This window comes from Parus major, chromosome 8, assembly GCF_001522545.3.
Source record: "Parus major isolate Abel chromosome 8, Parus_major1.1, whole genome shotgun sequence".
Taxonomy (NCBI): Eukaryota; Metazoa; Chordata; class Aves; order Passeriformes; family Paridae; genus Parus; species Parus major.
The window spans coordinates 4484031-4509477 of record NC_031777.1 but is presented as its reverse complement, the minus strand read 5'-3'; the positions used below and the strand labels follow the sequence as shown (position 1 = coordinate 4509477).

At 39.9% G+C, this 25447-nt stretch overlaps 1 protein-coding gene across 3 annotated transcripts in view; it reads right to left on the bottom strand.

Moving 5' to 3' along the window:
• The window catches only part of BRINP3 (BMP/retinoic acid inducible neural specific 3), a 195802-nt gene that overhangs the window by 40823 nt on the left and 129532 nt on the right, over window positions 1-25447 (bottom strand). For all 3 annotated transcript variants that reach the window (XM_015636227.2, XM_015636229.3, XM_015636228.3), the window contains 2 exons: window positions 20709-20814; window positions 17993-18229 (listed from right to left, as the gene is read on the bottom strand). In XM_015636227.2, coding sequence (XP_015491713.1) covers window positions 17993-18229; window positions 20709-20814 — 343 coding nt within the window. The remainder of the gene's footprint in view (window positions 1-17992; window positions 18230-20708; window positions 20815-25447) is intronic.

Genomic DNA, 25447 nt, shown 5'->3' with positions numbered 1-25447 from the left:
ACATATTTAGGCTGTGAGAAATGCCTAGAGCTGCAGATATGTAATTTGGATCCTCAGTGTTATTCGGTGTCAGAGCAGGGCTCAGTGCTGAGTGCAGTGATTACCACTCTGCAGACAGAGCTGGCAAAGGCCAGAAAAATCCAGGAAGCCTCCCCCAATGATTTGACAGTGCTCTGCTACACAGGAAAAAGGTGCCTGCTCTCTCTTGGAAGAGAACAGGAGCCCTGATCCCTCCGCTGTGAATATTTGGATTTTCCCTGGTATTCTGCTAAAAGACCTGTACAAGTCTGTCCCACCCACACAGCACACTTCTGATTTTGTTTCCACTGAGACTGGTTGGTTTGCAGAACTTCTGCAGGCTGCCAAAATGTCTTGGATTAGCTTGTTTCCTAAGATCCCTTGTGGAGGATCTTCAGAAGCACCTTGGAAGTCAGTGGATTTATTCCTGCTTAGGGATTCAGAGCACCAGGTTATTAAAGGTGCTGCAGGCTGACATCTGACAGCAATGCTGGAAATAGGAAAATACCAAATTTTATCACTGCACTTTTGTCTCCTATTTCCTTTAGAACAAACAGAGCAAGTCCACGACTGGGCTTTGAAACTGAAATATTCTTTTAAGTCATATAGGCACTGATTCCCCAGTCAGTGAAACAGAGATTATCTCAGGACTGAGGATGCTGGAGCAATTTCCCCCTCCTCACAGCCCAGACACACTCTGCACAAGGGCAGGGGAGAGCCTGAGCCTCTGCACTCTGGGTAGCAGGAGCAGGGGGATAAAACAGCTCCTTTAAGCCATGGCTTGTGTCTAGGGAGGTCTCAGTGATGTGCTTAAGGAGCACCAGAACTCCTAATTAAATACAAAAATTCCAATTTGACATGGATTTCTATCAGAGGACAGAGAACACTGTTTCTTTTCCTGCTGGCTCTTGTTGTGGCTGAAATCGATGACAACAGACATGTGACAATAATTAAGTGAGGTGAAAATCTACGTACAGTGTAGGAGAACATAAAGCACAGTTTAAAAAGAATCTGCATTTGGTGATATGCTAAGGAAAAAAATTGTTCCATAGCAAAGTAACCCACAAGAAATTTCAGCCAACTTCTCTTAGTCTCCAGAAATGGCAGTTTCTGAAGATGACATTCCATCAAGCATTGTTCTCTTACTTAATTTAACGTCAAATTTTCTGATGAGCCATTTTACCTAAAATGAAATAATATAATCTTATGGAAACAAAACCTTTAGCATTGGAAATTACAGCATAGTGCTTCAGTAAATATATAATCCTGTCTAATTGTGGATTACATTGTCTACCCAAAATCAATATTAATTTTTTTAAGCAATATTCAAACCCTGAAAAAGCAATTATGTTTTCTGGGCAAAAGCAGCCTGACAATAACTGGGAAAATGCAAGAATCTTTTGTTGACTGAAACATACTATTCACAATTTTATATAGTCTATGTATTTTCTAATATTAATAAGGATTTGGATTTTAGGGGTTTTTCTCATTTAACAAAGTTCAGGATAAATATGTATATAGGAGAAAATCCCTTTTTAAATCACATTTTCATGTCAAAATCTACCATTAGAGAGCAATTGTAATGGACTGTTTTGTCACTTCTCTAAATGAGGCTCCAAGGAAACATTTTTCTCCCTTAAAAACGTCTGTCATTCGCATGCACATCCTCTTTTATAATCAAGTTCTTCAACTTGCTCTAGAGGTATCAAAATTCTGCCATTACAGTCTAGAAGTGAGTAATACCTCATGCAAAAACTGTTCTTTGGCTCTAACAAAATGTTACAGTGGGATGGATTAAGGGAAAGTGACAAAAATCAACTGGTCTTTAACACGTGAGGGTGTGATGATATCACAAGCAGTGATATCGTCTGATGTGCTGGGCCAAGTCAGAGTGCTTCAGACAACTTCAAAATTAGCTCAAGTGAATTCTTGTTCTCCACTGCATTTCCTCTTTTCTCACTCTCATAATGAGAATTGCAAATGATCACTCCTCTGTACAAAGCACTGCTGCTTTAGGAAGCCAGCTCACTTCTTAAACCAGCGTTCTGGGATCAGATGTTAAGTCAGACTTGGTATTTCCTTGGTCAGTCTGTAGTCCAAGGAGAGATGATCTTGTGCTTAAAGCATGTCAACTCTGACATCAGGTTAACTTTCTCAGGGCTTGGTCCAGTCAGGATTTGGAAACTGCTGCAATCAAGGTCCAAGTGCCTTCACAGAGAATAAATTTCTCCATATCCCCAGTTTGAATCTCTCATTTCACTTTATCCCTGTGGTCTCTCCCCACACAGAGCCTGGCTCTCTCTTTCCCCTCCTTGCAGACAAGGTGGCTGCTCTGAACTGGCTGAAGTCTCCGTGCCCAGGGCTGACCAACCCCTCCTGGGCCCTCTCCTCTCAGGGCAGCTTCCCCAGCCCCCAGCTCTCCAAGGACATCCCTGACCACACTCCAGCTTGCTGATATCCTTCCTGTACTGTGGAGCCCCCCAAGCTGGAGGCAGCATCTGAATGTGGTCTGAAAAGTACTGATCTCATCCCCTCCTTGATCTCGTGGTCCCTGTCCTCCTTTGGAGCACCCACAGTGTGCCCTTGGTACTGTCAGGCCACTTCATCCTCTGCCCCAGGAGCCTTCCTGCAGAGCTGCTCCTGGCCAGGCAGACCCAGCCCCAGATGATGCTCTGCCCAGCCAGAGCAGGATTTTATTTTTTTTTGTCTTGTTGAACTTCACCAGATTCCTGTTATCCTGATCCACCAGCTTGTCCAGGTCCCCCTGTATGCCAGCCCTGACCTTGAAGATTTCTGTCTCATTCCTTCAAACCAGCAACATCTACAAACTTGATGAGAGTGCACTTTCTCCAAGTCATTGTTAAAGAAAGTAAAGAGAACAAGTCCTGGGACAGACCCTGGCTGTATCTGGGATGGATAGTGCTGCATTGCACTTGCCACCAGTTTTCAGACAGGATGTGTGACCCTCTAACCCTGCACTCTGTCTCCCACAACATTCTGGTACCCAGAGTAAGACACAGTGCTGTGGATGGAAGTACAAACAGATGGGTAAACATCCAGTTGTGTGACCAGATTCAACTCGTAGAGCCTTGCTAAAAATGAAGTAAATGACATCCATTGCTCTCCTCTTATCCATAAACAGTGTTTTATCATGGAGAGAATGAGATGGGTCAGAGATGATCTGTCATCTTCTCCCTCATGTCCCCTGTTCTCCCTTCACCTCCACTGGCTGCCAGATGACCCCCATGCTTCTCTCTCAGTCCCCAGGGTGACAACATAAGATGAAAAGTTTCCCAGATTGAGATAAGGATGGGGAGATCTCACTTACAAATTACAGACATGGGCAAACGTGACTCAGTGTTGGGAGGATTAATATGTTGTCAGTTAAAAATAGAGTAGGATAGTGAGGAGAAAAAAAAAAAAAAAAAAGAAAAATTAAAACCACCTTCACCCCAGCCCTTCCTTCCCCCAGTACTCAATTTCACTCCTACATTCCCAGTTCTTCCACTTCCTTTCCCCCACAACCATTGCAGAGTGATGGAGGAGGGAGGCTGCAGTCAGTCTGTAAGACTTTGTCTCTCACAATCCTTCTTCCTCATGTTGTTCCCCTGCTCCAGAGGTGGGCAGAGTCCTTCACTGGGTCTTTCCCACCAGGTACAGTCCTCTGAGATCACACTGCTCGAGCCTGGTCCATCACAGGCCACTGGTCCTGCCAGAAAACCTGCTCCTGTTTGGGTTCCTCCTTCCCTCAGGACATCTCCACCTACAGAGGAGTGAGGTCCCTCACAGAGTGCAGAGTGTTTGCTCCACCACAGACCTCCACAGGCTGCCAGGGGACAACCTGCCTCACCATGGACATCACAGGCTGCAGGTGAACCTCTGCTCCAGCACCTGGAGCACCTCCTGCCCTGCTCCTCCAGAAATCTGGGTGCCAGCAAGGTTATTTCTCTCACCTCTTCTCCCTCCTCTCTCTCACAGCTGCTGTGCAGTGTTTACCCTTTCTCACATATGGTCTCACAGAGTTCACTGACAGGGCTGGCTTTGGGCAGGGGGTGGCCAGTTTTGGAGGAGGTTGGCATTTGGCTCTGTCTGACATGGTCTGGTCTCTTCTCAACACAGGCCACCCTTGCAGTTCCTCACCGACAAAACCTTGCCAGATAAACCTCATACATCTCCAAAAATCTTTCACAAGAGGACTCATTCCATGCTTTTCCCAATGACCAAAGTGAATCCCATCAATCAGTAATTCCCTGGACCATCCTTTTTTGATGATCAGGATAATATTTGCCTTTCTCCGGTCATCAGGGATATTTCCCAGTCTCCATGATCTTTCAAAACAAAGAGACTTTACTGGGATATCATCTGTCTCTCAAAACCCCAGATGCAGTCCATTAACTCCCACAGACTGCCAGGGGTCAGGTTCTCTCCATAACCCTTGATTACTCCATTTTTCACTCCTGCTGTCTCCTTTCCCGTGCTCCTTCCTGAGCTCAAGGACCTGCAGCGTTTGCTGGTGAAGACTCAGGGCAAAGAACACATTTAGTACTTCTGAAACAAATTCTGAAATCACTCAACCCATTCAGCAGCAGGCCCACAAGTCCTTGTTTAATCTTTTACCTCCAACTATAAAAGCTTTTCTTGCTGCTCTTGGCATCCCTTGCAAGCACTGGACGTAGCTTTTCCCATCACTATCTCCAAATTCCTGAGCAGTGTTCCCGAGTTTTATCTTGGTAGCCTGTCCCTATGTGCACCTCCTGTACTGCTGCCTTTTTGCTTTGTGATTCTGCCTTGAGTTTTAGCAAATCCCTAAAGTCCCTAAAATTTTAATATATGACCTGAGTGTCAGAGTGGAGAGTTCTGCTTGAGGATGCTGTCCTGAAAACCCAGCCAGCCCTCCAAAGCTCCTTTGTCTTCAGAGCTTTCTCAGAGGGAGCATCTCCCCATTCCCAGAATGGGGTGAAGATGCTTTCATGAAGCCCAGGTCAAAGTTCTGCTGCTCTCCCACCCTGTGCTTTCCAAATCCTGACCACAACAAACACGTGTCCTCTACAAACAAGGCTGCCATTGATTATTCCATCCCCAAGTAGCAGTTCTTTGTTAGGAAATAGTCAGCCCAGCTCTGTGTCACCCCTTTTGATTGATCCAGTGCCTGTATCAAGATGTTATTGCTGGCAACCTTCAAAACCCTCCTTGTTCCACTGTTGATTTTTCAGCACATGTCAGGGAAATTAAAGTTCCCCATGAGAAGCAGGGTCTGTGATCCCAACACATCCTGGAATTGCTTAGGGAGGGCTTCATCCATTTACTCACTTTGGCTGAGTGCTCTGTAACAGGTTCCCACCCCATTTCACCCTTGTTGGCCTCTCCTCTGACCCTGTCCCACAAATTCTCATCCCTGTTGTCCATCCCAGAGCAGAGCTCCAAACATCCAGGTTACTCCATAACAGGGAAGACAACTCCCTTCCTCCTCATCCCACTGATTTCACACATCGCGTGCATTTGAGCAGCACACTGGAGATGGATTTCCATTTCCCATCTTTTACCACTGCTCTTGCTGCTGTCACCCTGCACTGTGCATTCCTAGGAAAGATTCCCCCTTTTCCTCACAGCCCTGAGCCCTGTGTGGTTCCTGATGCATTCCAGCAGAGCCATTCCCTCTCTGAGCCTCATCCCATCCATGAGATTATATTCCAGAGGCACGTGCCTGTAATAATGCCTTTCCAGATTACTGCCCAACAGACAAAAAACTACTTAAGGAACCCAAAACTTTACATTAAATTTTAAAAAAGGAAAATTCAGCTGCAGTTTTAGTTAATTCCTGTTGTATTTTTCCTTCAAAGTAACCTGTCTCCTTGTCTCTGCTAATCATTTGCCCACACCTGGTTTTAATACAACTCCAGCCTTCCTTTGGCACAACTCCTAACAGCAAGCCAAAGTAAACAGATAATATTGCATAAGGGAAAACAGTGACAATCAGAATCAACAAGAATATTCAGACCAGAAGCTCTCCTTGAAAAACACTTAGTAAATATCTCTGCTAGCTCCAGAAGTTTATTTCCCTACAGAAGAGGTGACATGGAGCAGCAAAGTCAGCCAGCCCTGCTGTGTGTCCATTTCAGGGCTGATTATCTTCTGGTGCTGTAAACAAGATTATTATTTAATATAAATACTGGCTGGTTTTTCTTGCAGGTTAGGAGCTGGAAAGAAGACTGCCAGTTCATCACACACAACAGGAAAGCTGCTAAAGCTATTCATGTCACCACCAAGATGGCCCTTAAGTAGAACTGTGCAAAGAAAAGAAAAGAAAAGCCATTTTCTGAAAGGATTTTCACTATTCTAAAGTTATTGTAAATCTTTAGAAATTTTCTCAAATTTTCTGAATGCCTCTAATTCCTCTGAAATCCTCTAAAAGGAATGTTGCAAAGTGTCCCTCTTCTACTTTGCTTTGAATCAGTCAAAATACTTCACCTTGACAGAATAGAAATATTTTGTTCTTATGTCAGCTTCTAGTTTCATATTATAACATCAAAGTTATAAGTAAAATATTTAGAATATACATTTCAAAATGAAGTTTAAATGCTTCACTGCATTCCTAAAAAACAAAATAAAACAAAAACCCAAACCAAACAAACAAAAAAAAAAAACTCCAAAAACCACAATTTTGCAGTTACTGAAAGACTATTCCTGGTTGGTTTATTCAAAATAGCTGTCTGTATATTTTGTTCCATCCTGTATATAAATCTTAATCTCATCTACACTGCAACAGAATTTTCTGTTTAGACTGCAAGCTCTTCAGAGGAGAGCCTGGCTGTTATCTATCTTTATAGGGCAGTTAGCACTAAAGACCCCAAATTTAATTGCTGCCATTTATTACAAATAATAAAAATAATTTTGTCTATTGCTCCAGGCAACTGCACCCTCCTTGGAGTCCTCAGTGGGAGCTGCAATTAGTGTAAGGAGCAAGAGTTCTGCTAGGAAAAATCTCCTCATCCCCGTTTTATCACACATTTTCCTGTACTGTTTCTGAAAACCTGTTGCTGCTCCAACAATGTGACCACCATTGCTGTCATTGTTATTCCATAACAATGCTTTTTTAATTTTAATCGGGGCAATAAATACGACAGCGAGTCAAATACCACTGTCAACTGCAAATCAAGACCTGAAAGCACAAAGCTGGAGGTCTGAGAGGATATAAACCATGGGACCCACATTTCAAATGGTTGGATGTGATTGCTGTTCATTAAAGTGCTGCCTCAATATTGTGTAGATGTTATTAAAGAGATTTATAAAAGATAGATGTTTTTTAAAATCTCCCACCATGATTCAGAAGCCTGGAGAAAACAAAGTGCTAAAATGAACATATATTTGTTTTTATGTTGCCATGAATTTTAGTTCTTCGTGATGCATTACTCAATTTGTCAAAGAAGTAGCAGCTGTGTTCCAAGAAATATATGTTTGAAAATAATCCAATTCAAAGAAGCAGAAGACTGCAGCTGGAAACAGCCTTATTTCTTCAGAGAAGAGATAGTAAATCTGAATTTTTCTTCCCTTTCTCCCTCCAATTTAGGGTAAATCGGCCAGTTCTCCTTATAATTAGAATATTTCCTTCTCCAAAGCAAAGGATTTCTCCTTTAAACTTTGTGAAGGACAAAGGGAAGGAAGGAAATATATGTTTTCTTCATGATATGGTCTCTGTTTTACAAGGAGGAAAGGAAGTCCACACTTCCTTTTGGACAGACTATTTCAAATGGAACAACCCAGCTGCTACAGAAGCCTCAGGGAAGCAAATTTAGATGATTCTGGCAGCGGGGTAGATTTTTTTTGAGGGTGGGGGGGGTTGGGTTATTTATTTTTGGAGTGAGGAATGCTGCAAGGATAGCTCCTCTCAGCCTTGTGCTCTGCCAGAAGGCAAGAACAGGGATAAATTTCAGCATGGGGGTGGAACTGGTGAGGAACACAGACCCTCTGGTCAGTCATTATATATATGGTTCTGAGGAACCTCACATAAATGTTGAAAGTGATGAGAGGAAATGGCCTCAGGCTGCACCAGGGAAGCTTTAGATTGGATATTAAGGAAAATTTCTTAATGGAAGGAGTTGTCAAATATGGAACAGGCTGCCCAGGGCAGTGGTGGACACACCAGCCCTGGGAGTGTTTTAAAAATGTTTGGACATGGTTTAGTGGTGAATAGTGGGGTGGTGCTTGATTATCTTAAAGATTTTTTCCAACCTTTATGTTTCTGTGATTCTATGATAGATGTTAGATATGTGTATAAATACACAAACACAAGTATATATCTGTATGTTATAGAGTTAATGCTAGCAATGTCAGCCTGTTACAGGAACACAAAACCAAAAATCCTCCTCTCACAAGCCTTGAAAGTCTCCTGGGAGCACATAAAGGTGAAACAATTGCAGTCAAAATTGGTAGTGAAACCAGAATATCGTCCTATAAATTGTGGATTAATTCAGAAGTTCTGCTGGGCAGGAGATAACAACCTTGTCTAGACTCTGCTACAAGCTGGAAAGACTCACATTTCCTACAATGAAGCAACTTGTTTCTTATTGTCAATCTAAATATGACCTTGACAGCAAGTTCCCTTTTCAGAAACCAAAAAGCCATACTCCACAGCTGTCTCTCTAAGTCCCAGTGTTTGAAGGACGTTCCCTTCATTCTGTCAGGTTTGCTTTCAGGTATGATTTTGGTTCATTACTCCTTTAAAAATGTTTCTATCACTGCCCTTCAAAGGATGCTCCTTGGAAGTCACAGTAAGCTTTCAAGAAAAATGTCTCAAAAATTTATCTATGGGCTATTTTGGATTTTTTTTTTTTCATAAGTATTTTAATGATTTCAATGTGGTTTAGAAGTAGTCCTGCAACATGGATGTCCCAAAGTCCTCTATTATCTTCCTACAGAACTATAAATTCACTTTAACGCACAAGACATACTCCTTATGAGCAGATATAGATATAACCTCTGTCAGTCCCAAATTTACCTTAGTTGAACATGCTGGGAACTCCTACGGTTGGAGGACTGGGTAATGTAATGTAATGAAAACATGTAATGATTCACAGGAGGATAAAGGAGGGAAGAGAATGAGTGAAACTGAAAAATGTTCTTGGAAAACACACTGAAGTAAATAAGCAGTGTTAAGCTGTTCCAGGAGAAAATTTAAGAAGCTATGAATCAGAACAGACAACACTGCCCTAGAAGGAAAGAGAGGCCACAGAGTGACATCACTCTTAATAAAGAAAGCCCAAAGCTGCCAAGGCAGATTGGAATTCCACCAAGAACGAGGGGATTTTGTCACTAGCTTTGAAGGGAATTACATTATGTCCTGTACATGGTGGACATAAGTAGAATTATATTAGATCAAGCCTTCTGCTCCTCCTCTTATTACAATGTCATCACAATGTTTGAAGTATCTCAGAGTGCAATGCCATGTAAAACTTTCATATGTTGATTTGCCAGGTGCAGCTTTAGCAGGAGTTGTATAATGCTTTTAGTTTTGGAACAGGGGTAATTATATCAGCTGTACCATCCTTTTTGAAATAGGACAGGAACAATTTAGATACTGACCCTCTAAAGAAATTATGCACATCCCACCTGTTCATTTTATTAAAGCAGTGACACCTCCACAGGGGTGAAGAGTTGGGGAGGGGAGCATTGGTCACAGAAGGAATGGCAGCTTGGTGTATCTGCTCATGTTATTGATTAAACTTCCTGACAACCACAGAGGGAAGTTAATTACTGGGAGGCAAATTAACACCCCTGTAAGATAATAGAGAAAACAATAATTATATTAAGAACTCAGGGGGCTAAGTTTTCTTGGCCCTGAGCCTGAGCCTGAGGCTTTGAAAGCAAACCACCGCTCTACTGCTCAGGGGCAAATAGTTTGAACCATATTGATTGAAGTCTTTATTCTCAGTGATTAAAAAGCACCTTCAGCTGCCAGTGAGTCAGTTCAGACTGTTCACAAGGAGTCTTTCAATTAAGATTTCAAACAGGACTCACTTTGCATGGCAATGGGTCTGTCCTGGTCAGCAGAGAGAGACTGACTGTGCTGAGGGACCGAGGCACATCTGTGCAGGAGAGGCATCCTCCCAAACCCACAAAAACAAAGCTTATCAGACTGCAAGGTTAGATTTGTGGCATCTATAAATTGAAGAAATCCTCCAGCATTCAGTTTGAATTCCAGGTTTCATTCTTAGTCTTATTTTACGTGCATTTTAATTGAATCTCAGCAGCTGGAAAAGCAGGAATACGTCACTGGGCTAAGTAAGAGAGGACTTCTAGTGCAAAGTGCCTTCACTGCAAATGATGGAGTGGGCCTATGAATTTATAGTCTGACTGTGATGCCAAGTCAAACCTCGTCACCTTCTGATGTTATTTAAGATTGGAATCTCAACACTGAGTCTGAAAATCAGTCTGGGCATATTTTTTTTCCATTATAAATGCAATAAGTTTCTTCTGATCAGAGTGTACAACACAACATTTCTGTTTAAACTGACATTTCCAAATTATGCCTGCAGTTACCTTCTGCCCTTTTACTTTCTTTTAGTAATTTGAAACAGGTATAAATGAGACATTTGGTACATGTTCTAAAATGTCTGTCTTGGAATGTAGTTTCTCTTTGAGGGATTTCTGTTGGCCTTTTTTGGGAGGAGCTTTTCTGGGGGTTTTCTGGGGGCAGTGGATGGATATTTTCTCTTCTCCTGGAGTAGAAGAACCATAGCAAACACTGTAAATGCCAAGATAATTTTCACCTAGCTATTAAATGGCAGTCTGAAATAGTTTAGGACAACATGACTGTATTTTAGACAGGAGTTATTGAGGGCATTTTTTAGCTCTTAGGGTTGTCATTGTTACTGCTGGTAAGAAGGAAGAAGGCTGAGACCTGGGTCAGTGTCTCCATGATGTCAATCTGCAAGTTTGGCTTCTGGGAAGAATTACCTTTTCCACTTGTCAGCCAGGTGACTTTGATTTGGATGCAGCGAGGGGCTATAAAAAGGAATCCCATGGTGTCCTCTTCTGCTAAAGAAGTTTTAAGAAAGGATTTGTGTCTCAGGGGCAGCAAAAATCTGTGCCTTATTGGGGCAGCAAACAAAATTACACTTGATTTTTCTGACTAGATAGAGGGATTTTTAAGATTAAGCTTCACATACTGAATGCAGATTTCCTGCAGCTTTTCTGGAGCTGTCCATCAGAAAGAAGATGACAGCAATAGTTTAAAATACTTTTTTGATGAAGAGGAGAAGACTGTTCCAATGGTTGCATTCCTTAATGCACTGCCAGGAGATACCAATATAATCCATAATTAAGATTATCCCAGAACAATAGTGCATGAAATGGTGAAAAAGCTAGTACTTATCTGATGGTGCAGACTTCTTGCCCATAGATTTCCTGTGTCTTTATGTTGTGATTTACATTTGATCTTGAAGATTTGAATTGGTCTTTGGCTCTCTTCATAATGCATTTGATTCATCACATGTCTAAGCTTTCTGCCTTCAGCACTGGACAATCTATTTAAATTTATTTACATTACTTTTTTCTAACTTGAAATTTAGTCCATTTAAATAAAAGTGAAAGATATAACTATATTTTGTTTAACTGCCTGGCTTTGCACAGGCTTTCTTTAAGCATCAATATATTTTTAGCAAATTAAGTAAGCCCAGCTGTATCTATTATTTTTTGATGGCTACAAAAAATGAATGAAAAAGTAACTCAACTGATGTATCACTCTATATTGCTATGTGTTCAGCATCTAGGAGTCTCTACATGCAAGAATTATGACTATAATTCTCTTTTCTAAGAAGTACAAAGAGATGTGTGTAGATTTTGAGATCAGATATGATGACTTGCTATGGGAGGGTGCATTGGTTGACTGCTGGACTGTCTCTGATGCTGGAACAATCTCAGAATTCCTATTTTGCAGCTTCTTTACAGCCTCAGCAATCACAAAGGCAGTGCTGTCCATCTGTATCTAATACATGAGGCTGGCAGAGAGTGTAAGGAATTCTCTCCTGAGCACCTGCACTTCCAGGTGTGAGCCAATGCTCATTTCCAGCTTTGATTTTGCTGTACTTTACAGCAGTTTGCAGCCTGGCTGCTGGAAGCAGCTTTCACTGTGGAAACAGGGATCAGAGTGCTCCACAAGGAACTGTGGAACAGTTCTGAAGCCAGGAGAGAGGGCAGGGTCCTGTTTTATAAAGACACAGCAGGTGACCACAAAGGGTTGGTCAAACTTCTCTTGTGCTTGGCTTTCCTAAATCAGGTTCACAGGTCTGGGAAGCAGATGTGCTTAGTGGAAAGAGCCTTTCTTGTTCCAAAGTTGGTATTTTACAGCATGGGCTTGCTTCATTTGGGAAAATATTATCTGAAGGAGAAGCAGGAGCTAGGAAAGTGTATAGCAAAATATGGTGATTTTCCACATTTTGCAGCTTTGCAGATGGAGATATAAATTCATGACACTATTAAATTGATAGTTCTCCAAATCTCACTGCAGGTTATGGAATGCTGGAGATGATCTTTCCTATTACTTTCTGTAGGCATTGCATAAAAGTAATTATATAGGATGCAAATGCTATCTCCCCAAAAAAATTAATGGAATGGTTAGAGTTCCTCATCTTCAGTATTACTGATATTTAATTCAGTAATAAGCTTATCATCTCCTCTATTAGAACCCACTTTCTCCAACCCTTTAAATCCAATTCTTTCACACAAGGGATTTTGGGAACATTGTTATTTCAATCAAAATGAAGAAAGGGAAAAATATAATTGAACTGAGGAACAGGACTCCAAAGTCTCCAAAGAAATCTCTGCTGAGCAAACAAGAAAACTTTGTTAGCATCTATGCAGTGCTATGTATTAACTGAGGTTCAGACCTCATTTTCAGGTGAGCCATTCAAAACTGTGCATTTATTCAGATGATTTTAAGTCTGTACATGTAAAGGGTAACCAATGCTCAATAGCAAGACATCCCAGAGTTATTAGGGAATTATGAAATGCATTAGACAGGAAATCCAAATCCAATGAAACCAGGGATTTAAGAATAGCTTGCACCAGCAATTCACTTCTGTTAGTATTTTGCAATCAAAGCAGTGATGGCAGATGGATGGACAATGAAAAAAATAGTTTCAGCAAATATTAATGTGAAAGTTAATATCAATTTACTTTGGCTGTACTTTCACCACTTGTACTTTCTGTGATACTGAAATTTACCTTCTGAATTATCTCTGTGTCGTGGTTTTAAAGCAGTAACTAAAAATTACTAGAAAACTTACTTATTCTTTGCTGTGAGATATGGATTAGAACAAAAGCAAAACAGGCTCTTAAAACTTTGGTATTTAAATTAAATGTTTAAAAGAATGAGTTTGTCTTTTCAAAGCTACTTTGAAATTATGTATCACAATATTTATAGTACATCTCCTGATCCCATGCTCTCCAAGAAAATATTCCAAAAGGGATTTTTTTGCGTTCAAGGAGGGAGGAAAAAACCCATTGCTCAGCATATTGTGAAATATGCAGAGAGAAGGCAACAAGCTGCCATTGCATGTCAGATCTGTGAAAATAAATGCTTGATGGAAGATTTTACTTTCATATTTCCAGGAGGTCTCATAAATGCTAGTGATAAAAAAAAAAAGAAATTATGAAAATGCAATTTTGCCATTTTCTATTGTTTGAGCAACACTATCATCCATGTCCTTATTTATTTTGATAGCCTTTTTAATTCTGGAAAATGAAACTGCACTATGGGGACTGCTTCAATTTTTTTTCAATGTCAGCGACCAGATCACCCTAAAAGAAAATTGCTGCCATTTAAATTGTTTAAATGAAGTGTTCAGATTTTCAAAGACACTCAGCAGCCAACCACACCAAGATTATGGCACAGGCAATGTGTGATCATCTTCTTATACTTGTCAGAATTGAGAGCCTGTGGATTGTTTTGGGGGTCTTGTTGACTCTCCTGTGTTTTAGAGCAGTGGTTCATGATCTCCAGAAAATGCTAAATTGCCACTCAGTGCTGTATGTCAGAATTGGGTTCTTTTTGTATATTAATTCTTTAACACTCTCAAAATACTCCCAAACCAGTGATGTGTAACACAGCAAATTTTTTATCTTTACCATCTTCAACACTGCTCCAACCATAGGCTGTGGAAGTCCCACCTACTTCCAAAATGTGAGAATTCTTTCAAGGAATATTTTGACACTCTTTATCGCAGGAAACAAATCCCATCCAAGTACTTAGGTCAAGCTTTTTTTCCTGAAATAGGAAGGTGGAGTTCACTGAGAAGAGAAGTAGGAGAAGCACGTGGACAAGTAAGTGCTCCTGTAGTGGGGTGGAAGGGGAACAAGAAAATTGGCAATATTGAAGAACAACTGAACTGAAAAGGTGAGGAGGGCTGCAGGACACACGTGAAGATTGCACAGCTTTAATCTAATATGGGTGGACTCCATAATCTGGAATCTCAGGGAAGCTTAGTGACCTGTGATAGCAGAAGGTCAAACAGGACCATCTAGTTGTCCTTTCAGGCTGCAAAATCCAGTGAAAGGTAAATGGAACAGTGCTGGATTCCATTATTGATTGGTGATATTTGTGGTGATATTTTTAGGCTGCATGTTACTGGTAACAACACAGCTTGTTGGAATGATGGTCTCAGGGAGAACTTTGCTTACACAGTAATTCAGCCAAACGCCTCAAGAAACTAATGAAATTTGTTAATAAAGGTTGAACAGCTTTCGTATGGATTTTTGATAAGGAAACAGCTGCTCATTTTCTTGGGTAGTACTAGAGTCTGGAGGCCACAAGATCTGATAAAGGATAAGCAGATGGCTCAGAGTAAACAATTTGCAGTAGCTCTTGTAATTTCTTTAAGATCTTGGTACATAACCTGACACTAAGAGGTTATACAAAGCTCATTGAGCTAATGGTAATCAAGTATTTATTGCTGAAGGGCAGCTAGAGAGATGAAAAAGGCAGCCAAAATTCACTGTGAGATAAATAACATCCTGCCACACATCCTCCAAAATGGGATTTGAGTAGTTAAAAAGTGCCAGAAGATCCTGAGTGAAATGCACTCTGCACATAAGGATAAGCATCACATGCTGAACTGGGATGTGTTTGGTCACGTAGCCTGTGACAGTCAGAGGGGCTCAGAAGAGAATTGTCACACCCAGCAGGCCCAGACTGCAGACCCAAGTCTTCCTGAGAGGAAACCAGGACAATTCTTTGATCACAGAGCAGCAGAATGGCTGAGATGGGGGAGAACCCCTGGTGCAAACCCCTGCTGAAGCAAGGCCACCTAGACCCAGCTGCCCAGGCCCATGGCCACCCAGCCTTAGGGTAAGTCCAAGAATGGAGGCTCCACAACATCCCTGGGCAAACTGTGCCAGTACTAGGTGATCCTCAGTGAAATGCAGTTCCCTGGTGATCAGAGGGAACTTCCTGTGCTTCGGTTTCTGCCCATTTCCCCTTGTCCTGTTGATGGGCACCACTGAGAAGAGCTTTGCTCTGTCCTCTTTGCATCCTCCCTTCAGGTATTTATAGACACTGTCCCTGAGCCTTCTCTTCTTCAGGCTAAAGAACCCCAGCCCTCTCATCCCTTCTACAAAAAAAACCCAAAACATGCCTCAGTTGTTTTATCTTGAACAGACAGGAGGAGAGATAACACAGAGAGTAAACAAACCACCTTAAATGGTTTGTTAAAAAGAATTAAAAAGAATATTTACTTCTTCCTCTTTAAATTAAATCCTGCCCACAGACACTCTGAATGGCCTCAAGTGAACCCAGTAAGTTTTACAAGTCTGTACTAAGGGAGAAGATTAGTTTCTGGAGTCAGAAGACTATTTTGTAACATGTAAGCTAAGAAAGGGTTAGGAAGCAGAAAAGCTAAAAATTTAATTCTCTTGTATTTAACTTTAGTTGACTCTGGAGTTCACAGTGTCATAGAAGGAAATTCATTAGTTCATTAATTCCTCTGCCATTAATATGGGCCAGAAGTGAGTGCTCTGGATTATTTTGTCTCTTGCTGCTCGAACAGAAATTACTACATAATCTGGTCTCCTTTCTAGTGAATTTATTTTTTATTATAAATAGATTAGAATAAACCAACATACTGTTATCTCAGTAGCTGACTTCCACTGATTTAGACAAAAAATTTAACAGCTTTTTTGTTTTCCTTAATAAAGGTCACTTCTGCTCCCAGAAGGTGCTATTAACATGGATCAGATCACACTGATATTTGTTAAAATTTTTTCATCATGGAAATACTGCTCAATCTCCAAATGTTTCAGAATATGTCTCAATGGTTATAAAAAAATATATTTATATAAATCAGTGTGGCTGGAAATGCTTACAGACCATGTGTGACAGCACTGGAAGAGCTGCTCAGTGGTAATATATGATTTATATGAGGCTGGCTGCTCAATGACTAAGTTATCAATCAAAAATTCATATGCCAACTTTTTTCCAAGCTCAGACCCGTACAAGGTTACCTATCTCATCTTCCCATTAACATTTTTATGCAAAACACTTTATGAGATAAAAGCAGAAATATTCTAAGCTACCTCTGAGTTGTGGAAGTCATGCTTGGTATATTTATTAGATTAAAAGCGATTTAAATATTTCAAGGGCTAAAGAGGGGAGTGTAGCATATGTCTTAATGATGTTAATAACCTAAATTTCACACTTCTTAGTAACCACACCTACTAACAATTACCAAATTGGCAGATATATGTGAAGTTGGCATTTTAATGATTCACCCAGCAGAGCTAAAGTGTCCTTTAAAAGCCCAGAATTTAACTCTTACCAATTTTTCCCTGACATTCATGTCACACACCTGAGCACAGAACTAGAAATGTAGCTGACAATGATTCAAACTCATAATTAACTTGATGTCCATTGCACAGTTTGCTGTAAGAATCCTCCACACACCCAGATGTGTTTGTTTTTCCACCTTGACTAAAATTGCTGTTAAGTAGGTTCCTACAAAGGACAATTCTTCAGGCACCAAACAGTGTCACAGCCCATTCAGACAGGACAAAATATGGCAAAATATGTGCCCTGAATAGTCAATATATTCACCCTAGTTTGCAAAGCAGTAAATGATAGCGTGGCTCCACAAATAATTAAAGGTGTCCAAATAGTCATTGGGAAAATACACCCAAATGTACACAAAACAAACACATGAATTCACACTTTTACAGTCAGAGATGTCTGTGATCCTCCAAGGAGGGAATATGGTAAGTTCTGATATCCTCCTGCAAAAAGTGAGAATGGGAATGGGAAAATGGCCTCAGATCTTCCAAACAGACTCAGATAAAAAACAGCATCAGGTTAAAAGATTCAACAAATGAAATTTTAACTGATACAGGGTCTCTTGAAATTATCAGTTCTCTTGAGCTGAGGACTCAGTCTTTAACAATAAAACAAGAAATATAAAAATGAATGTGTATAAAATGCTGTTCATTCACACTCTTCCACTGATATTTATTCTACTCTTCCCTTGACCAGTGTATGGTCTTCCTCCTTTTCTCTTCTACTGATTTGTTCTCTTTCTCCAACACAACTCATTAGAACCTGTGATTTTTGTATTTTTTTCTGACTTTACCTCATTTCCCTCAATTCTTTTTTTTTTTTTTTCTCAACAATTTTTCCCAGGTCTGCTGAGCTCTCCTTACTTTTCCCACCATCTGGCTAAACAGCTGTTTCTGATAGCACTGAACAAGCAAGTTGTAAAAACAGTTGTTCAGAAGCTGATTTTACCTGTAGTTCCCATTCTCTGTGGGACAGGAAGTTCAGATGATCAGGAGAGGTGAAATGATGTATGAAACAAAACTTGATGCATTAAGGAAAAAACTGATGTGGCACAAATGAGTTGTAAAGACAACATGGATTGGGCCAGCTGAAACCTAAACCATTCTATGAGATACAGCCAAAGAGGGGAAAAAAAACCCCAAAACTAAAAAATCTCACCAGATTCTTCAAATTCACTGTTGTATGCATTCCAGGTCTCACTTATACGGATCAGGTTCTCTTCCATGGCTTGAATGTCCATGTAGGGACAGTTGCACTCGGGGAATTTGGGGCCACACTGACACCAGCAGTCATTGTCCTTGCAGATGAACTCCCCCTCTGAATTGCAGGCGATATAGCTCAGAGCTGCCTGCACAAAGTGCTCCTGCAGGTACTCAGGAAGAATGACCTGAAGACCTGAAGGAAATGGAGGAAATATTATGGTATTAAACACAAAGGAAGCTCTGGAGCCAAGAAGCTTCCCCAACTTACCTAGCAAACAAAGAAACAATTACAAAAAACAAAAATATAGAGAGTTTTTAGGACAGCTTGCACATCTGCCCAGCATTTGTACTATGTCGTGTATTTCCTTTCTTAATAATTATTTTAAGACATATTCTTCACATTTCCCTCTCAGCAAGGAACATCCATCCACTAATGAGTAACCTGTATTCCTCAGACAGAGCATTTACTGTTTTAATCTTTCTAGGGGGATTGTGTAACATCAGCTTCTCCTTGGGAAGAGCTGCCGAGTGAACAGCAGCCAGAGCCTTGCAGCAGGAAATCACACAGCTGAATTTATAATCTTGGTGCCAGCAATAATGCAGATTCTGAAAATGCTGATGAAGGGAAAGCAGCCCTGAGAGGCAGAGTAAAGAGACAGCATAATCAGGAAAAGAGGTGCAAACATTTCCATCCAAAATTGGGCTCGTTTTCCATGTTTCCTCTGGCACAAGAAGATGTAGCTCGTCTAAATAACTCATTATCTCTTGTGATTCTGTAGGGACAAACTAAGAAGGAAGGGGGCAATTGGGTTGGAAGAAATCTTTGAAAAATAAAATTTGTTTATTTATTTGTTTATTTTTCTAGCATTGGTAGCAAATTGCTCTGGGACAGTCAATTGCATGTGAAGGGTACGGCTACAAAACCTCGAGAAAGAAAACTCATTTACTACTAAAGTTTTAGAACAGAAAGGGTGAAAAGTCCAACTCCTGTGGGGCTTCAAAAAACATGTTACATGTGTTCCAAGTAATTCCTCATCATATGAATTGGGTATTTGGTGATTTAAGTCTCTTCTCCATAGGTACTTGGGCAATTTCACAGAGATTTATCCCTTATTTTTAGGTAAATACAAGACTATAGCTGTAACAGTAATTTCAGAACCCTTCCAAGTCAAAACTCATATCACAACTGCTGAAGCCTGGTCTGACTGTGCTTTCTTCTGTCCTGTGTCAAAATTTGTAAAACTGCTTCTCCCTGAGTAAATATTGTAATGTAGTTTTGTGCTTGTGAAAAACCATGAGGCTGCAAAAGGGAAAAAAAGCCCAGTTTGATTGTTTTATTAAAGAGTTTACAGAGTTCTGATAATACATTTCTCCACATGACAACAAACCACAGTCTGCAAAGAGAATGCAAAGATTATTTCCCAAATTTTAACTGACAAACATCATATATTCTGGAAATTATCAAAAATTGTATTTTTTGGAACTATTCATGGCATCTGAGTGGAAATGACAAGTTTTACATAAAAAAAAATAAAAATCTCTCTGGGAATTAATTTTGTGTTTTTATGGATTTCACTGATTTTGGGGAGAAAGGAAAGGGGTAAAAACACATATAGATATTTTAAGGAAGAATCATAGGATCATGGACTACCTTGAGACTGAAGGGACCACAGGGATCATCATTCCATGATGTTCTTAATATCACCAGCCACCTCACACTTTTTGTCTGAGTGATTTACAAACTCATATAGAGAAACTTAAAACTTGGAAATAATTGTGTATCTACCTTCAACTGCAAATTAAGAATTGTATTGTTCTATCGTGGCATAGAGTCAGAGGTATACACACATCAAAGAGAATTTAGTGGGTTTTTTCAAAGTCATAATTTGCTCATGCTTTATTTTTGGAAACGAAAATAGAAATTATAATGAAATATAATATATATAACTTATGAAGTAAAAATTATTAACAGCCCCTCACATAAAGGGGGACTTTTGAAACAATTTTATGCCCTAATATGCAAGATGGGAAATGCTTCAGCTGGAGTTTTGAAAAAAAATATTATTTAGAAATGATGACTCTCTTCTTCCATTTGCTTCCTCTTTCTGCTTCTTTCTATTTTTCACTTTTATTCATACACAATTGCTACAATTTTCCTAATGAGTGAGATTTTAACTTTCCAAGTTTGTTTGTTTTTTTTTTTTAATTCCTGACAGGAGGACCCCTTTGACTCCTCCTGTTTTAAATGATTTGAAAGTGTATATCCTGCTCCTCTGGTGACTCCATTAACTTTGTTGGAGCAACTGCATGAGGTGTAAGCTGCTGCTCAGTATGTGCAGAGCAGGCTGAGCACATTAAATGTCACTCCCAGCTTGGCGGAATCTCTGGGAATTCAGGCTGTTTAAGAGGTGTGCCAGTGGATGCTAAATAGGGAAGCAAAATGTTAACAGGGCTATTCAAATTATTTTCTGATGGGTGCAGAAATTGTTTCTATTTGAAAGGCAACACGAGGTACTGACATTTCCCTCACTTTGGCTGGAACACACTTATTGCACACACACACACAAAAAATTAGGAAAATGACCTTTTATGAGGTGGAAGAAAGAAAAAACAAATAGCGTGATAAATGTCACCCCGTTCCAAAACAAATTAATGAAATTGCACCTACATACCTTGCAACTGAATCTTATTTTCAGGACTCTGAACCAGGACAGAGCTGACAGAATCTAGGTTGTCATAGTTACTGCAGCCGAGAGGACCCGTCCGTGTCTCTGTCACCTGGTGGAAGGGAAGGGAGAAGCATTTACTGGATTATCCAAAGCACACTGAGCAGTTCAGGAGATTGTTTCACAAAGTTTCCCTCTATTTCAGCCAGAAATACATTTTGGGCTTAATTATGGTGAAATAATAATTTAATTGCCAAAAGGATGAGTGTAAATGTTTTAACAGCAGGAAGTGCTATTTCTGTCACAGAGAATCCTTACAAACACTACACCATTACCAAACTACACAAATACTACAGTAATATAATGCTAGAATGGTGTAATGCCACACCAACACTCTAAAGACAATTCATTTTTCATAGCTGTGGGAATTACAATTAGTTTGTTAAATATGGTTTATAAAGATGAGGACTGTGATTTTCCCTCTTGAAAATTGTGCACATTACAAGTCCTGCTTGAAGTCATGGAAAAAGCTTTGACTTTTCCAGTGATTTTTGACTTTTCTAGTGATGATCAGGATTTGGAATTAAAAACACTTTATGAGCAGTATTTATAATGATGGTAGTGGTGGGATTTTTTTTTCATAAGGGAAGGGCCTAAGATTAGTTTAGACTCAAAATTCTGGGTATTCTGTCTGTTGTAATCACCAAATCCATGGCCACGGAACCAAAATACAGCTACATTTATCAAAACAGAACCTCCACAAACAGAGCTCTGGCTTAACAGTGAAGGTTTGTATTTGGGATAGAGAGGTTGTTTATACCATGGAATCATCAAGGTCAGAAAAGCCCTTTCAGATCTTCAAGTTCAAACATTAACCCAGCACTTCCAGATACACCACTAACCCATGTCCTAAGCACCACATCATGGTTTTTGAGCACTTCAAAACAGTGTTCAAAAACCATGGGAACAGTGCTTCCACCACTGTCCTGGGCAACTTGTACCAACGATTGTCCATCCATTCTGTGAATTAATTTTTTCCTTATATCCACCCCAAATGTCTATCCCTGGCACAACTTGAGTAAACATATTTAAATAAAAGAGAAAAAAAATGTTAGCGATTTATATGCTTCCTGGAATATTATATATAATTCTTAAGTGTCAACAAAGTAATTGAAAAGGCCAATTTCTTTTTAAAATGAGAAGTACAACCTATCCCTTTGTCATGCACCTGTATTTTTCAGCCACTCTGCTGGTACTTTCTACTTCTCTTCCTTTGACTGTTTCACAAACTGTGGCCAGGTTTACACTTGTTTGGTATCTGCCTCCGTTTTGAATGCAACTGCTTCTATTTTCTATTTTCTATTACTTCAGGTATCATATTCAGCTCCAGATCTCCTGGAGAATAAGCCTAAATTACAGGGTCAGGGTGCAGATTTCCAAAATACAGACATGCACTGAGCAAGTGACAGCCATGCAAGCAGACAGCCGATGTGAGCTGTAAAGAGCAGAAGGGAGAAGGTGTTTGAGCAGTCTGATTTGATGGGAATGTGAAGGTTTGCTGATATAAACCCTGATTCTTCATGTTGCTGGGGGTTGCCCACATCTGTGGGTGGCTGCAGCTGGCTCATGATGTTCTTGAACCACTGAGATCTCACATTCCCCTTGTCCTTTTGCAAAGAATTTATGAGATTTCCTGTCATTCCAAGCTCCTGGCACCTTTCCATTAATTTGAGGTAGAGTTCCTGTGGGGGGACAGCCCATGGGGAGGACACAGAACTGGCCTCCACCAAACCTGTGAGCAGAGCTCGAGATGCATGAGGAAATGGGACCAAGCCAGGCTGTGTCCTCTCTGCACAAATTTGGAAACCTTTAATATTTATGATAGGAGCTGATTTGCCATGGTTTTTGCTTAATCATCTTGAGACAGCACAAAGACTCTTGCAGGGGGATAAGATTTGGATTGGATGTGGCTGGAATGACAATTGTGATTTACCTGTGATGCTTCAGTTCTCTGCCAACAACTAGTCTAAAATTCCATTCTAAAATATGATTTTTTAGAAGTACCCCCAGTCCATATATAGAATCTTAATCTCTTTATACAATAACAAAGAGTGTCACCTAGATTAAATAAGAGAAATAGCCAGGAGACAAAAAAATAGACACATAAATGTTATAATTAATTTTAGCCTTACTCTGACATATTACTCTCAGCATTTGTCTATGCAATTATTTATTTAATGATCCATTTATTTTAGTTTTCATTTGCATATTATTATTATGATTTTCAAGCATTTCTCTATAAGGCAATACAGCTTCATAAAGTTATATGGAATGTATAAATTACAAAGCAAATATTACAGTTCCTATCCATTTTTATTACTCTTTTATGCCCCTTGAAATCACAAAAAAAGGAAGGGTGGTAAGTAGCTTTGTAGTTATTGTGCCCCTTTAATATTTCTCCACTCTTATCTGAATTATGCCAGACATAAGTAGAGACTGCCACTGTTTTGAGTGATAGGATCTATAAATACCTTGATTCAGAAGAAAATTATATAGGGCAGTTTTGATATGATTTATAGACAGTCATTGCAGTGGGTTAATTAAAAATAATAATAATAATGATAGACAATGCTCTATAAATACATCAGTAAATAAGGCCACTTTCTAAATGTTAATTTTCAATTCCAATCTATATATTTATATTATTCATTCTTTTACTTTTCCAGGTACATTCATACCCTCTGTCAGCTGCCTTGCTCTGGTACTCTTATCTTCTGCATAGAAAACACATTGCAAGAAGAAATTCAAAATGAATAGTCTCAGTATGTAAAAAAGAAATGCTAAAGAATATAAAAATCATCCAACCTTCAACTTTTGGCGGATAACAATTCTAGTCAGAGATCAAAGCTGTGCAGTTACATATGCTTTTGTATACTCTACACAAATCCTACTCCACAAAGGTTGTAAACCAGAAAAAATTGTGAGCAACTGATAAATGAAAGCCCCAAATTTCTATCAAATTGAGATCAAATGAAAGGATTTGATTTTCCTAAATTATACAGTTACAGACTGGTTTGGGTTGGAAGGGAGTTTAAAGAATATCTAAAGAATATCCAACCCCTGCCACAGGGACACTTCCACTAGACCAAGCTGATCCAATCTCCATCCAACCTTGGAAGCCTCCCAGCTTTTGGGGTAAGTTTGGTGATAAAAAGGCAGATTAGAGAAGGAGAAAAAAAATTTGAAAGGATGAAAAATACATTAATTCTTGTATTAAACTTGTATTAATAAATATTATATTAATACAATAATACGTTTGAGCCAAATGTTACTGATGATTTTATTTTTTTTGTTTCGACAACAATAGGAATGAAATTGGAAAGGCAATGGCACGTCTTTAATTATCTCCCAAGCAGAGAAGTGTGACTTTGTTCAGTCCAAAGATCACAGCTGAAAACTGTGTTTTGTCAGAAAGTGCATGAAAAACGATGAACCAAAAAAAGGACAGGGACAAGTAATGAAATGCAAATTATGTTGAGATGTGGCATGGTCCAGAAGTGGCTGACATCGTGCAAAGAGCATCAGAACCTCACATTTGTTTTGCACAACCTGCAGCCCACAAAGAACATTAACTCACAGAGCAAAGCACCACAGAACAAAGTTATTAAATAACCAAAAACCCCCTAAGAACCAGTAAAAAACACCTGTGAAATCATCTGACACACAGCAGGCAGGATGTTCTCCAGTGCCTTGTTTTCAGAGATTATCACAGAGCAGGTGTCCCTGAGCAACAGAGTTTTCAGTTCCCAGAAATAAACTCTAACATTTGGCATTAATGAGACAAATGCCTACAGTTTTCAGTCAGTTAAATCTCATAACCATGGTGATAATGACCCGATTATAAGTGCACTGAGAACATACCTCCTAGCACTTAAGCATGGCTGAATTCTTGTGATATCAGTGGGTAGTATTTCCCTGGGAAACAGCCTGCTTTTTTTGTCCATGATAATTAAGCCTATAGAAGGCTTTCCTAATAAAAGGGAAATACATTTCTGCAGAGATTTTGCTCCTGGTGTGTCCTTTTAAGTGCACATAGCTAATATTCCTAACGAAGTGCCCATGCAGAGGTGGTGTGTGCCTCGCATAAAGGACTGTCCTCTTCAGCAGGACTCTTTAAAAATGGATTTGGCTTCTAAGGAGGAGAACTGAGCCAGCACAAAGGAGGATGAGGCAATGCTGGCCACTGCAGAACAGACAGCTGCGCTCACATTCACATAAACCTCTTTAATACCTTAAACATTCAAATGAGGATTTAGAGCAAACTCCTCGTACCTGCAAGGGAGCCAGGTCTGTTCTGAGTGCTTGTGCTGACAGAAGATGGGGGGAAAGTGTGGAACAGGGAGAAACCTGAAGGCTTTGTTGTTGTCCTGAGTAGCAGGATGGTGGTGCTGGGCTGATGGCTGTGTCTGCTCATCTCTGAGGTCTCCTCCAGCCATGAAGGTGCTGATTCCTCCTACCAACCTCACCTTCAGGCCTTGTCCTGCAGCCCATGCTCCCACCCCCTGTAGTCCCTGCCCATTCTGCTCATTTCACCTTAAATAAAGAGTTGATCAAATAAATAGGCCCTAAATGTACTTTCTATTTCGATGTGGGTCTCCTGCCAACTCTTCTTTCTTTTCCCCCCAGGCTTGACAGTTTTTCACAAAAGCACCTTTATTCCAGTACTTCCCTTTGCCACACAATAG